Genomic DNA, 13,518 nt, shown 5'->3' on the forward strand with positions numbered 1-13,518 from the left:
CACTCTGTAATTAATGCTTTCAGTTGTTTTATCCACTTGATAATAGTTAATTAAATCAACCCCGGTATTTCATATACTATAATATTACAAACCAAGCAATACTACCAAAACTACTGTATCCAACCACACCATAAATATCAAATTTGTTCTTCAAAGAAAGTTGTCTTCACACTGTTTGCCCCATGAAAACCATTCTTGTCTTGGTTGTGATTCTTTTCACTATTTTGAGGCATTGCACTATGCTTTTGCTGATCAAAATCGTCGAGCTCTCTTGCCTTTTGTAACATTAGCCTCTTCTTCATCATCCTTGTCTTGCTTTGTATGTGGAGCAACCCTCCTTTGGATATATTTTTTATGAGCAAGGATGTATCTCTACAAAATACATGATCCTGATGACAACACATCAGATCGATAAAAGGCTTCAAGCAGAGAGAACAAGCATCGAAGGGCTTAATCGAGTCTTTCCCCAATCTCTCATAGAGAAACATCGACTTAAATAATCTTTAAACTTCTTAAGCATATACCCATCATTACCACAAATGATGAGATCATCAACCGAGATAAACACATGCAGCTCAATGTTGTTCCGGACATAGGAGAAAAGAGAATAATCATCATAGGACTGGAAAAAACCAAAATGAAAAAGAGAATGATAGAACTTTTTAAACCAACACCGAGTAGCCTGTTTCAAGCCATACAATGACTTGCAAAGACGCCAAACCTTGCATGGATGACAATGACGAAACCCGGGAGGAAGCTTCATGTAAACCTCCTCATCAAGACCACCATGGAGAAAAGCTGATGCAGCATATTTTACACTCTTGTTAGGCTTCGGTGTTGAGTTACTTGCCCAACAAGTTACGGTGGTGTCGGCTCTGGTGTTTACTTATTTTCCAATTAGGCTTTATGTTAGTTTTCTATTTCTTTATGGGAGAAGAATATTCTTTTAGGTTCTGTTTATGTTAATCTATATCTCTATAAATAGATATCGTTGACTCCATTGTAGGAAAACTTGCTTTTGATATTGATAAAAAAAAAAAAACCAAAAAGAGGTAGTCTTAACTACCCAAAAGCTCTTGTTTTAGAGTCCTGCAAGGAGGACTTGCACCACCTTTGTTGAGATCAATTCCTGGAAGAGATCCCAACTCTATCTCTTTTCTTCTCCACGTCTTATCTTCACCGTCGTCTTCTCTCTCGTGTTACTCTGTTTTTCTCACACCAAAACAGAGCAACGCTCCACCTTTGCTCAGCTTGCATTTTCTCCGCCAAAACACCGCTCTGTCTCTCTTGTTATAGCTTCCGCCCCTCATCATCTGGTATCAGATATATACCGATCCTGGTGTTATTTTTTCATCTTTCACGATGGCTCCAAAACCAGAGGACCAAGCTTCGATTCAAAACTGGGATGAATTATCCAAAGCCTTACTCACGATGCAGGAGAATTTCCAGACTTTAATTGCTACTTCCATTCAAAACTTGTGTGATGTTTTGACAGCAAATCAAACAACTCCACGACCACATCAACAACAAGCCGGTGACAACGATGCTTGTAATGTTTTGGTCAACATAGACCATCAACAAGGTGACCTCGTTCATTATTGCCGTTAAGACCAACAAATCCAGGACACACGTTGGGAAGGTAGTTTTCGCGTTGACATCCAAGAATTCCATGGTGGCCTTCGTGGTGACTTTCTGTTAGATTGGATTGTTGTTGTTGAAGAAATCTTAGAGTTCAAAGATGTTCCTGAGGACCGCAGAGTGCCTCTCGTTGCAACAAAGTTGTCTCACGGTTTATTGGTGGGCTACGTCCATATACGACACTCCAACCCAACTTGTCTCATGGTTTATTGGTGGGCTACGTCCTCAAATCAAGAATGCAATAGCTCAGTTCGACCCTACTACCGTTTCTAAAGCACATTGGCGTGCTGCGTCTTTTGAACAGCAACTTCGTTCCTCTTCTTTTGTCTCGACATCGTCGCAAAGCCATTTTATGGACTCAACACCATCGTCCATAAGCACCTCTCCTCATGAAAAAACTGACCTCGTTAGAGCTACTTCAGATGGCAAAAATTTTGATGACGATCCAACCTTGAAGTGTCCTCCACCTAGATTGAATGTGTTAAGGTGCTATGCTTGTGGTGAAAGAGGTCCTCGTCAAACCGCTTGTCCCAACCAGAAGAAACGTGGACTCATAGAGGATGTTGATGCTCAAAATGATGAAGAATATGCCTCTTCGGACGGAGACGACTTGGAGTCCGACAATCTTTTTCAGCGAACGCATGGCGATCATGGCATGGCATTGGTTTCTCGCCATGTTTGGCTTACACCACAACAGCGTGAGGAGCATTGGCTACAGACGAATATTTTTCGTTCTACATGTATGATTAAAGATCGTATTTGCACCTTCATCATTGATTTTGGTTGTTGTCGCAATATTATTTCTGAATATGCAGTTACCAAGCTTTGTCTGCCTGTAGAGGTTCACCCAACACCGTACTCTTTGTTATGGATGTGAGACGGCGTAGACATGCGAGTAACAGAAAGAGCACTGGTCCCGTTCTCGATTGGTCCTTTATATAAGGATCGATTTTACTTTGATGTTGCTCCAATTGATGTTAGCCACTTGATTCTTAGGAGACCATGGGAATACGACCGCAAAATTACGCATGATGGTGTTAATAACACATATGCCTTCATCTGGGAGGCCTATAAGATTTTATTGCTTCCTTTTTGAGAACCGTTACTCACTCCATCGCTACCTGGTCCAGTGGTCCCTCTTGCTCTAGTTCGAGTAAGACGTCTTCTACTTCTATCAAGCACAGACAGTCCTCACTTTGTTCTTTGGCTACTTTTGAGGAAGAATTTTGCACCGCATGGGCTTTATTTGTTACCAACCCGTCATTGGCATCGTTGCCTTCTTTGCATTCTCTAATTTTTGAGTCGTTGTTGGCTGAGTTTGTTGACGTTTTTCCGGGTGAACTCCCCACTGGACTGCCACCGTTACGGGATATTCAGCACCGTATTGATCTTGTTCTAGGTGCAAAGCTGCCTAATAGACCTCATTACAGAATGAGTCCACAAGAACATGAGGAACTGCAAAGACAAGTGGAAGACCTTCTCACTAAAGGTCATATCCGAGAGAGCCTTAGCTCGTGTGCTGTTATCGCCTTACTTATTCCAAAGAAAGGTAGAACATGGCGAATGTGTGTTGATAGTCGAGCTATCAACAAGATCACTATACGGTATCGGTTTCCTATTCCACGCTTGGATGGTTTGTTGGATCAAATTGGGAAAGCTTTGATTTTTACCAAAATTGATTTGAAGAGTGGGTATCATAAAATTCGTATTCAACCGGGAGATGAATGGAAGACGACACTTAAAACACGTGAAGGCTCCAAGCACATTTATGCGTATGATGAATCAGGATCTTCGACCTTTTATTGGCAAGTTTGTGGTTGTCTACTTTGACGACATTCTCATTTTTAGCTCTTCCGTTGCTGATCATGTGGTTCATCTTCGTGAGGTTCTTCAAGTATTACGCAAGTAGAAATTATTTGCTGCTAAACATAAGTGTGAGTTTGGAACTTCAGAGGTCTTATTTTTGGGATATGTGGTCTCTAATCATGGGGTAGCAGTTGATCCGGCTAAAATAGAGGCGGTCTGCTCCTGGCCTATTCCACGCACTATCACGGAGGTGCGTAGCTTTCACGGGTTAGCATTTTTTTATCGACGTTTTGTGCATAATTTCAGTACAATCATGGCTCCCATTACTGATCGTATGAAGAAAGTCAAGTTTGACTGGACTCCCGCAGCAACCGAAGCGTTCCAGCTGATCAAGACTAAACTCACCTCTGCTCTGATTTTGGTTATTCCGGATTTTTCATTGACTTTTGAACTTCATTGTGATGCATCGAAAGTAGGCATTAGCGTAGTTTTAAGCCAGCAAGGGAAGCCCATCGCTTATTATAGTAAGAAGTTATCTGGAGTTCGTGTTCATTATATCACTTATGATGTTGAATTTTATGCCATTGTGCAAGCTGTCAAGCATTGGCGTCATTACTTAGTCCACCTTGACTTTTTCCTCTTCACTGACCATGATGCCTTGCGCCACTTAAAAAGTAGAGCAATGGTGTCGTCTCGTCATGCTTCATGGATTGCTTTGCTCCAACAATTTACATTTTCGATTCGACATCAATCCGGTGCGACAAATCGTATAGCAGACGCATTGAGCCGACAACACTCCCTTCTCATGATTGTTCACACTTCTGTTCCAGGATTTGCTTCGTTTGCGGAATTGTATTCCACAGATCCATTTTTTTCTAAGATTTTCCTCACCACAGAACAGGGGCTATACGCTGACTACGTAGTTCATGATGGGTTCCTCTTCAAAGGTTTGCGCCTTTGTGTTCCTGTTTGTAGTTTACAGCTTCAAATTATCCAAGCCTTACACAATGAGGGACATTTTGGACGGGATCGTACGTTGCATTTAGTGTTAGCCTCTTACTTTTGGCCTTCTTTACGTTGGGATGTGGAACGTTTTGTAGAACGTTGTCGTGTATGTCAACAAGGAAAATGTAAATCATCTAATGTTGGGTTATATCTTCCATTGCCCATTCCAACACAGCCTTGGACTGATCATAGTATGGATTTTGTTTTGGGGTTCCCGTGAACACACTAAGGTAACGATTCTATATTTGTGGTGGTGGATCGTTTTTCTAAAATGGCTCATTTTATTCCTTGCAAGAAGAAGACTGATGCACTTAGTGTGGCGACTTTATTATTTTGGGAAATCTATCGCCTTCACGGGTTGCCTTTGTCCATTGTTTATGATTGTGATACTCGTTTCTTGAGCCATTTTTGGCGCTCTTTGTGAAAACTACTCCGAACAAGTTTAAACATGAGCACCGCTTACCATCCTTAGTCTGACGGTCAAACCGAAGTGACTAACCAAGCCCTTGGAGATCTTTTACGTTGTTTAGTGGGTAATAATATCAAAAGTTTGGATGCCAAGTTGTGCCAAGTTGTGCCAAGCTGAGTTTGCTCGCAATCATGCATTAAACAGAAGTCTTGGCTATTCACCATTTCGTGTGGTTTATGGAATTGTTCCTTGTTGCTCATTGGATTTAACAACATTTCCAGATCGCTCTCGTCTACATGGCCAAGCTGTTGATTTTGTTGATGAAATTGTAGGATGTTCACCTTAAAGCTAAAGAAAATTTGGAACATGTGTCATTGATGTATAAGGCGGCTGCGGATGTTAAGCATCAAGCATTGGAGTTTCAGCCAGGTGATTTAGTTTGGATTGTCCTCACTAAGGATCTTTTTCCAACACGGGAGTATAACAAGCTGAAGTCTAGGAAGATCAGACCTGTTGAAGTGTTACAACGCATTAATGCTAATGCCTATAAGGTGAAGCTTCCACCGGACATGCGGACGTCAGACATTTTTAATGTCAAACATCTTTCTCCATTTCATGGTGATAATGAGCCTTCAGATTCGTAGTCGAATATTCTCATACCCAGTGGGACCTGATGCATCATATTTTACACTTTTGTTGGGCTTCGGTGTTGAGTTACTTGCCCAACAAGTTATGGTGGTGTCGGCTTTGGAGTTTACTTATTTTCCAATTAGGCTTTATGTTAGTTTTCTATTTCTTTATGGAAGAATAATATTCTCTTAGGTTTCGTTTATGTTAATCTACATCTCTATAAATAGAGATCGTGGACTCTATTGTAGGAAAACTTGCTTTTGATATTGATAAAAGAAAAAAAAACCAAAAAGAGGTAGTCTTAATTACCCAAAAGAGCTTGTCTTAGAGCCCTGCAATGAGGACTTGCACCACCCTTGTTGAGATCAATTCCTGGAAGAGATCCCAACTCTATCTCTTTTCTTCTCCGCGTCTTATCTTCACCGTCGTCTTCTCTCTCGTGTTACTCTGTTTTTCTCACACCAAAACAGAGCAACGCTCCACCTTTGCTCAGCTTGCATCTTCTCCGTCCAAACACCGCTCCATCTCTCTTGTTATAGTGTCCCTCATCAAAAGCATTATGAACATCCATCTAAGCAGCGAACATGACGAAGCAGCGTACAAACAATAGTCATCCAAACAACAGGAGAAAACGTCTCCTTGTAATCCTCCCCCTCGACCTGATTATTACCAAGAGAAATAAGTCGAGCTTTGTAAAGTTCCACAATACCATGAGCATTATACTTCGTCTTATAAATCCATTGGCAACCAAATGGCCACTTTATTAGGAGGCAAATCAACCAACTCTCCAGTTTTATAAATTTCTAAAGCATCAACCTCCTTAGTCATCACATTATTTCACTCCTTTATCTTAACAGCTTCTTTAAAATGTTTAGGTTCAACATTAGCAGTGATAGCCGCTAGAAAGACAAGATGACTAGGAGAAAAATTTTCATCAAAAACATAATCTGTTAAAGGAAACAGAGAAGTACCTTGGACCGGTGTTGATGACTGTGACAGAGTCGGGAAGAGCGTGTCACGACGGTAGTGTGTAATTATCATTATAAAGGACACAATCATGCAAACGAACAGATGGCTTCGAATATAGGACTACATGTCCTTATTACAAGCATAAGATAAACACAACATCATCTTGGTGCGAAGATGGTATTTTTCTCTTGCAACATAAGTATTCTTTGATCTTATTGCTGATAGTGGGAATCTTGGAGCTTGACCTGCCTTCATTCCATCAGATCAAAATCATAATCTTGCTTCCGATGATGGTCCTCTTCTTCAGGATCTCAAATCATACCATCGTCTTGTTGGTCGCTTGTTATATTTGCTTCATACACGGCTAGAGCTGAGTTACTCGGTCAATGTTTTGGTTCAGTTTATGCACACTCCACGGGAAGTTCATATGGTTGCAGCGTTGCGTGTGGTACTTTAATTAAAAGGCTCGCCAGGTCAGGGCATTTTGTTAATTTGTCTCTGGAGTTGACGCTTGAGGTGTGTTATGATTCGGACTAGAGTTCTTGTCCGGTTACTCGTCGTTTGCTTAGTGCCTACGTTGTATTGCTTGGTGGTTTGCCTATTTCATGGAAAATTAAGAAACAAAAGACTGTTTCTCACTCTTCTCAGTATCGAGAAATGTCTTATGCTCTTAAAGAAATCAAATGGCTTTGTAATTTGTTACAAGAATTATGCATCGAGCAAGCTGCGCCAGCTCACTTATATTGTGATAGTAAAGCTGCTATTTATATTGCCACTAATCCTATTTTTCGTGAGCGGACTAAGCATATTGAAAATTATTTTTATGCGGTTCGTGATGGCATTATCTCTACACAACATGTTTGGACGACAGAGCAGCTCACATATATTTTTACAGGGGCTCACGGTCGTGATCAGTTTTTCTATCTAATATCCAAGTTGCGCGCTCAGGATCTTCACACTCCAACGCGAGGAGGAGTATTGTGGAATAAGATTGTATATTGTGTTGTCTTTCTTAATCGATGATACAATGATTTATATAACACCAGCTCTTAGGATTTACAACAATATTATGATTTATAATAACTGACATAAACAAAGTTCAATATAAACTGTCAGCCCATACACCAATACCTTCCGTTGCTAATCTATTTTTATAGAATTAGTAAAAAAATACAATCTCATTAAATAAAAAGTAATCTCAAGTATAAAAAAAAAATCTTAAGACAACATATATTATATGTAAAAATGAAGGGAACACAAATGTAAATAAACAATGAGATATATACGTAGATAATTTGGAATTACAATAGGGTCTGTCTACTCGATCTAAAGAATAAGAAAATTCTCATAAATATCACTAAAATGAGTTTTTCAAAAAATACCACTTTTAGTTTTTTTTTCTTTTTTTAAAATACCACTAAAATATATTTTTTTTAAAAAAAAATACCACAAAATTGAACTAATTTTTTATTAAAAAAACTAATCCCTAAAGTTTGCTGGGAAAGTATGAATCTTATGATGTTAAAGTGGTGCCTAGTTCCACAAACAAGGTTGCAAGAGCTAAGCGAGTTGTGTTAATCGAGATGGACACTTTAACTCCTACTTAGCACTTGGAGAGCCTTCTTGGCTTCATACTCTAGTTTGGGAGGAAAGTTTAATTTGATTTGTCTTGGTTTCCTGTTCTTTTGTGGATTTTTACGTTTCTTATACGTGAATTTCTTGGATATTAATAAAATTTGTGATGACAAGAAAAAAATTAAATGCAAATTAAAATAGGATAAAAATTTAAAGGGAAAAAACTAGATTGATCCAAATAAAGAGGTTAATTACTAAACTAACTCATAAAATGTGTGGGTTAGATGAGTTAACTCATACCAATTATTTTCAAACAACCGGAAGACATTCATAAACTAATAATAATCACAAAAAACCGTTTCTCTCTGAGGTGATTGTTTTAGCGATCAAATAAAACCGTTTCTTCTGTGTCTTCTCCGATCGACCGGCGTCGGCTCCAACGTCGGTTGTACTCTTCTACTTACTAATCTAGATAATTATTCAGTTTTACCCCAAATAGACAGACACAATCTGTGTCGTTTTTGTTTCAAGAGAGACGAAGATTGAAGACGGAGGACGGAGGCAATTCGGTTTACATCACAATGTTTCCCAGGCCACCATCTCTGTCATTGATTTCCCTCACTGCTTCTCTGTCAGACCACTTCCCATGCGGTTATGTTGTGCCGTTGGCTTCACTGTTGTCAACCACCACTCTCCTTTTATGTTGGTTCCTGTTATTGTTGGAATGCAAATCTGGTTATCGGCGGTTTCATATCAACCGCTGTTTCTCCATGTCCCGACGATTTCTCCATGGCCATGAATTTGTTCAAACTAACATTTGAAGTTAGTTATGTGATTGTTCTCGGGCATCAATATAATTTACCGTTGGCGTACTGAGAAATTAAAACAAATAGGTAATCGTCGACCGACGCGGAAACCACCATGCAAGCAATATGTTAAGGAAGATTTGGAGGCCACAACTATAGGAAAAATCAGAAGATGGTTTATGCCCCTGTTTTAAAAATCACTAGGCGTAAGTCGGGCGGTGAAGGAAGGCCTAGCGATTAATCGGAAAATCGGATTTAAATCGGAAATTAATCTGGAACTAGTTTAAGGGTTTTTATTATTATTATATATATAACAAATAATAAAATATCAAATAATTATAGATATATAAATATTTTACCGTGATATTACAAAAATCTATGATAGCTCAGCTGGTTTCAGGTGCCTTAAGAAGTGGTGTTGTTACGGGCTCGATCCTCTACTAGTGTGTTTCGTGCATTTTTGTGATTTTTATTAACAAAAGGTAAAATGATAATTTAACTGTCATCTTCTCCACACACAACTTAAACACTGTAAAACCCTAATCGCTAAGCCGCCAACGTTTTTTTAACTTAATTTCTACCAATTTGATCATTATTTTAATTAGAAATGACATAAAAATACTAAATCTCTACACATAATATCATCTGGAAAATCAATTCAAAATCGAAACTTTTTTTTTCCCGTTTTGGGTATAATCGCGGTGGGTGGTCACAGGCTAGCGATTCCACGCCGTGTAATCGGGCAAATCGGCCGATTTTTAGAACAGGGATTTATACCATATCAACAAAAATGGATTTTAAGTACAACTAAGATCAATGATATCTCTTTGTACAAGAGAGTTTCGATCAATCTGAAGGCTATACAACCTAACAGATGGATCACTACCTATGATTTTCGAATACATTACCGGTATTTTATCAAAATAAAAAAGATGATTGCTAAGCAAGAAAGTCACATTAGATTGTCAAAAATGACGATGACGATTAAGTATATTCTTTATCGCATTTTTGTTACACAAACCATTGGTTGTATTTGTAATTTCATTGATAATCTTGTATACTCTGATTCATATCAATAAAGTGTTTTAGATGTTAAAAACAAAAAAAAAACTAATAATTGTAAACACTGCAATAAAATTTCAACAAATTAACAATCACAAACGTGCTCCATATATATATTACGGATTGTGGTTTAGACTTTCGAGCATCAGATTTAAAGAGCGGTGGTTGCCATATAGCTTTTGCGATATGCGGCTGCGTTTGCTGGAAATAAGATTGGGCTAACTCCCTCAGCCTTGAGATGAGGAACCAACATTTTCAAAGACAACTAATGTTTCACATAAAACATACAATTAAAAAAAGATCAATGTCAAATTATAATTAGTAAACCACAAAAAACGTTTAAAAATTCTATTGAAATAATTTTATACGTAGTATAGATATAATGACTTACACCAAAAAGCCTGAGGCTATGCCAAATTCGAAGGGGATAAGGAAATGGAGAGAGAAGATGACCAATGGAATGTAGAGTGATAGCGCAAAGATGATAGATGAGAGAGAGCGGACGAGGGTTCATGCCGCCAAGTAGAGCCATCATGCCTGACGTCCGAAAACCGCCACTACAGAGGTAATCATAACAACCCTGTCTCATTGCCTCTCTTGCTACGTCCGTTGATGCAATAAGCGATTGAGAAAATGCATTTCCTAATATGTTCACCGTCGCTGACATTGGCTTCACCATACAAAAACATGTTTTTTGTTTTTTAATTATTTAAAGCTAGCCGTTAACTTGTTAAGAAAATAAAAGTGAACGTTCGTATTTAGCCTTCGATGATTAATTAGTATGTGACGTAGGCTCACCTTGCGAATACTATAAAAGGACTTAATGACTTTTGAGACTTTGGTTACATCAGCAAGGTTGCTTAGTGGCTGGAGAAGACCACGTAGAATGAGAATATCAGACAATAAAACCATCATTCCAGCCGCGACTGATGGATGACGCATGTTGAATGCATCTCCCAACACAATCACTCCTTTTTTCTTGCTTAAAGTAGCTGACATGCACTTCGCTGGAACCACTTTTATATGTTCTCCCTCATCTAAACCTTTCAAAAATATTTTGCGAAGTTTTGGTGGTACCTTTACAAATATAGTAGATAGGGGTGTTACTAATATATTGTGCATACAGCTATGGACCATTTATAAATGTTAGAATATTTATATGTATGACTTATTTGTGTACCAGTAAGACCAACTTAATTACTAGTATATGTTTAGTTCCTTTTTTTATTAAACATTCCAATGCGTACCTGAGGAGCAAGATTGTTCTTTGCAAAGGTAGCCATTTCACCTTTTGAAATAGAAGGAAAATTGTCGGGGAATAGCTCAAAACCACAACGGACATCAGTGCTGCTTATTTGGTACAACATGGTAGAGGAAGGTTTAGACATTATCAAGTGAAGGTTTTCGGGATCATCAAGCCGGCAATTTTTGAGATGTAACCAACTTGGTAAGACAGAACCGCCGCCTATATGAAGTTATTACACATTGAGACTTGTTAACTAAACTAAATCAACCTGAGTAACATCAGTTAAACGTCATTAACATTTATACGTAAAGACTGAAGTTGTTTCAGTTTTGATGACCATATATAGTTATATATACTCACATTGTTATCGTTAAGAGACCGACGAAGGTTTGAATAGCAACCGTCACATACGACAGTGAGAGGTGCCAAGGCTGTTGTTTCTTCGCCTGCTTTATTCTTGTATGCAACTCCTTTGATCACTCCTTTTTCTTCTATTAAAGACCTCACCGTTCCTTCTTCCAGCCTCACACTGCCAATTATAAACAAAATCATTGCTATTGTCAGGTTTAGTAGGTGTAAACAAAATCACACCTCACCGTTCCCGCTGTTTGGAGGATCTACCCTTAATTATTGACAGGAAATCACATAAGCATTAATATGAAATTCGTTTCGTGTTATCGTTTTCTATTTTTTTGTTAATATATATAATAAGAGTGATGTTGATATATTTTTAGTATATTTAGTTTTCCATATTTATTTATTTATAATTAAAAATCAGTATAAATATATCAATCATTTCATTTGTCTAACCCACCTTGACATAAAAACGTTAATTAGGTATAATGTTTTTTCCCCTTATAAAAACGCTTGACATAAAAACGCTTATAACTCAGTTCGATTCTTATAAGATCTGTAATCAAAAAAGTTCATTAGTATCAAATTAATTAGCTATGAATTAGAAGGTTATATCTTGTGTATAGTAGATTAGGCCACTTCCACAAAAAATCTTATTTCAACCTGATTCTAATACTATATATATAGTATATATCAGTCCTGATTTTCCATGGAATACTATGGTTCATGTTTCTTATATATATATTCTATGAATTATCTCAACATTTTTTCATGTAAGACTTTTAACATATATACAATTTGGTGAACAGGGAGATACAAATACGTACTTAGGAAGAGAAGAAGCCTTTTGCCGCAGTCTTTGGACGAATCGTCCATTGTGAAACGATCGAGCAGAAGGATCATAAGGAAAATTGTTGTCCACCGGAAAAGATGCGATTGCTTCTTTTCCATCCTTATAAACTGCCAGGCCCGTGGCTTTTTGGGCATCTATACCATCTAGACAATCTATATACAAGCACACAAGTTTGGTCATGAAACTAAAATACAAAATGTCTTTTAGATTCATATTCTTTAATAAACGATAATATAGACCACTTTATGTAAATCCAGTAGTTAATGAATTCTCCATAGTACGAGTTATACTACAATTAAAATCATGGACACCTTAAATAACAATAATATATGGTTTCTCAAAAGTTTCGAAGACTAGTATGAATTTGGTTTTAGATTCTCTATTTAAAAAAAAAAACAAGAAAGAAATATGTGAATGTGTTTATGAATGTAAAATAGAGACAGACCTTGAAGCCCAAGCTTAGAAAGCATGAGACGTCCTCCAGGCTGCATAAACTCACCCATCATTCTCTCAGGTTCTCTCATGTCTCTCTCTATCACATGTACCCGACGCCCATCCTTTATGTAACGGAAAAATTAGCATAAGATTGTATTATGCAAATAAAATAAAAATAGTGCAACTTAATTTTATTATGCAAATATAAAAGCAATCTTTTATAGTGTGTATAGTTCTAAACTTTTATCCTATCATTCCTGCGCAAACAGTAGTATATGAAAATAGTTACTAAAAGAGCGATATAAATTTAATACTTGGTCGCAGAACTCGAACAGCCACTTTAGAGATACCTTAGCAAGAACATATGCGAGAGCCGAGCCGCCGACACCAGCCCCGACGATAATGACGTCGGCAGCACCGTCTCTTCTCTCCTCTGCTGCCGCATCAGCCAACTCCGTCACCTTGTTCTTCCTGTTGGTAACGTAGAACACCGTCCACGTCAGAGCGAAGGCGAGTAGCGTCCATAAACAAACGTGCGTAAAGGCCATATCCATATCTATGAGCTAGTTCTCAATATGGTTTAGATTATACTAATGCAAAGATATGTCAGTTTGGACGTGGCATCACACAAATGGCAGATTATCAAATCTTTTTTTTTTTTCGAAAGCAATAAATTGAATTTTTTGCCTGTCCACGTAACTCTCTTAATTATTTCTGAGCTGTGTCGACG

At 37.9% G+C, this 13,518-nt stretch overlaps 3 protein-coding genes across 4 annotated transcripts; 1 reads left to right on the forward strand and 2 right to left on the reverse strand.

Moving 5' to 3' along the window:
* Positions 1-1,738: 1,738 nt before the first annotated feature.
* Positions 1,739-3,547, forward strand: LOC147918832 (uncharacterized). The gene is made up of 3 exons (XM_087503729.1): positions 1,739-2,493; positions 2,769-3,443; positions 3,487-3,547. Exons 1-3 carry the CDS (start codon positions 1,739-1,741, stop codon positions 3,545-3,547), a joined length of 1,491 nt encoding a protein of 496 aa, XP_087359855.1.
* Positions 3,548-9,861: 6,314 nt separating this feature from the next.
* On the reverse strand, positions 9,862-13,342 carry LOC147918833 (squalene epoxidase 5-like). The gene is made up of 8 exons (XM_087506566.1): positions 13,139-13,342; positions 12,799-12,910; positions 12,328-12,505; positions 11,507-11,675; positions 11,148-11,365; positions 10,699-10,977; positions 10,292-10,570; positions 9,862-10,165 (listed from the first exon to the last, which is right to left on the reverse strand). Exons 5-8 carry the CDS (start codon positions 11,286-11,288, stop codon positions 10,052-10,054), a joined length of 813 nt encoding a protein of 270 aa, XP_087362692.1. The 5' UTR covers positions 11,289-11,365; positions 11,507-11,675; positions 12,328-12,505; positions 12,799-12,910; positions 13,139-13,342; the 3' UTR covers positions 9,862-10,051.
* Positions 9,862-13,494, reverse strand: LOC104770794 (squalene epoxidase 5-like). Of its 2 annotated transcripts, none has more exons than XM_087506567.1 (8): positions 13,139-13,494; positions 12,799-12,910; positions 12,328-12,505; positions 11,507-11,675; positions 11,148-11,365; positions 10,699-10,977; positions 10,292-10,570; positions 9,862-10,165 (listed from the first exon to the last, which is right to left on the reverse strand). In XM_087506567.1, exons 1-5 carry the CDS (start codon positions 13,340-13,342, stop codon positions 11,291-11,293), a joined length of 738 nt encoding a protein of 245 aa, XP_087362693.1. In that variant the 5' UTR covers positions 13,343-13,494; the 3' UTR covers positions 9,862-10,165; positions 10,292-10,570; positions 10,699-10,977; positions 11,148-11,290. The 2 variants fall into 2 exon arrangements, with proteins under 2 accessions (XP_087362693.1, XP_087362694.1); XM_087506568.1 differs by having other exon boundaries at positions 11,148-11,414; positions 13,139-13,342.
* Positions 13,495-13,518: the final 24 nt, after the last annotated feature.

The sequence above is a fragment of the Camelina sativa genome, chromosome 20 (genome assembly GCF_030686135.1).
Source record: "Camelina sativa cultivar CO46 ecotype springtype chromosome 20, ASM3068613v1".
NCBI classification, from domain to species: Eukaryota; Viridiplantae; Streptophyta; class Magnoliopsida; order Brassicales; family Brassicaceae; genus Camelina; species Camelina sativa.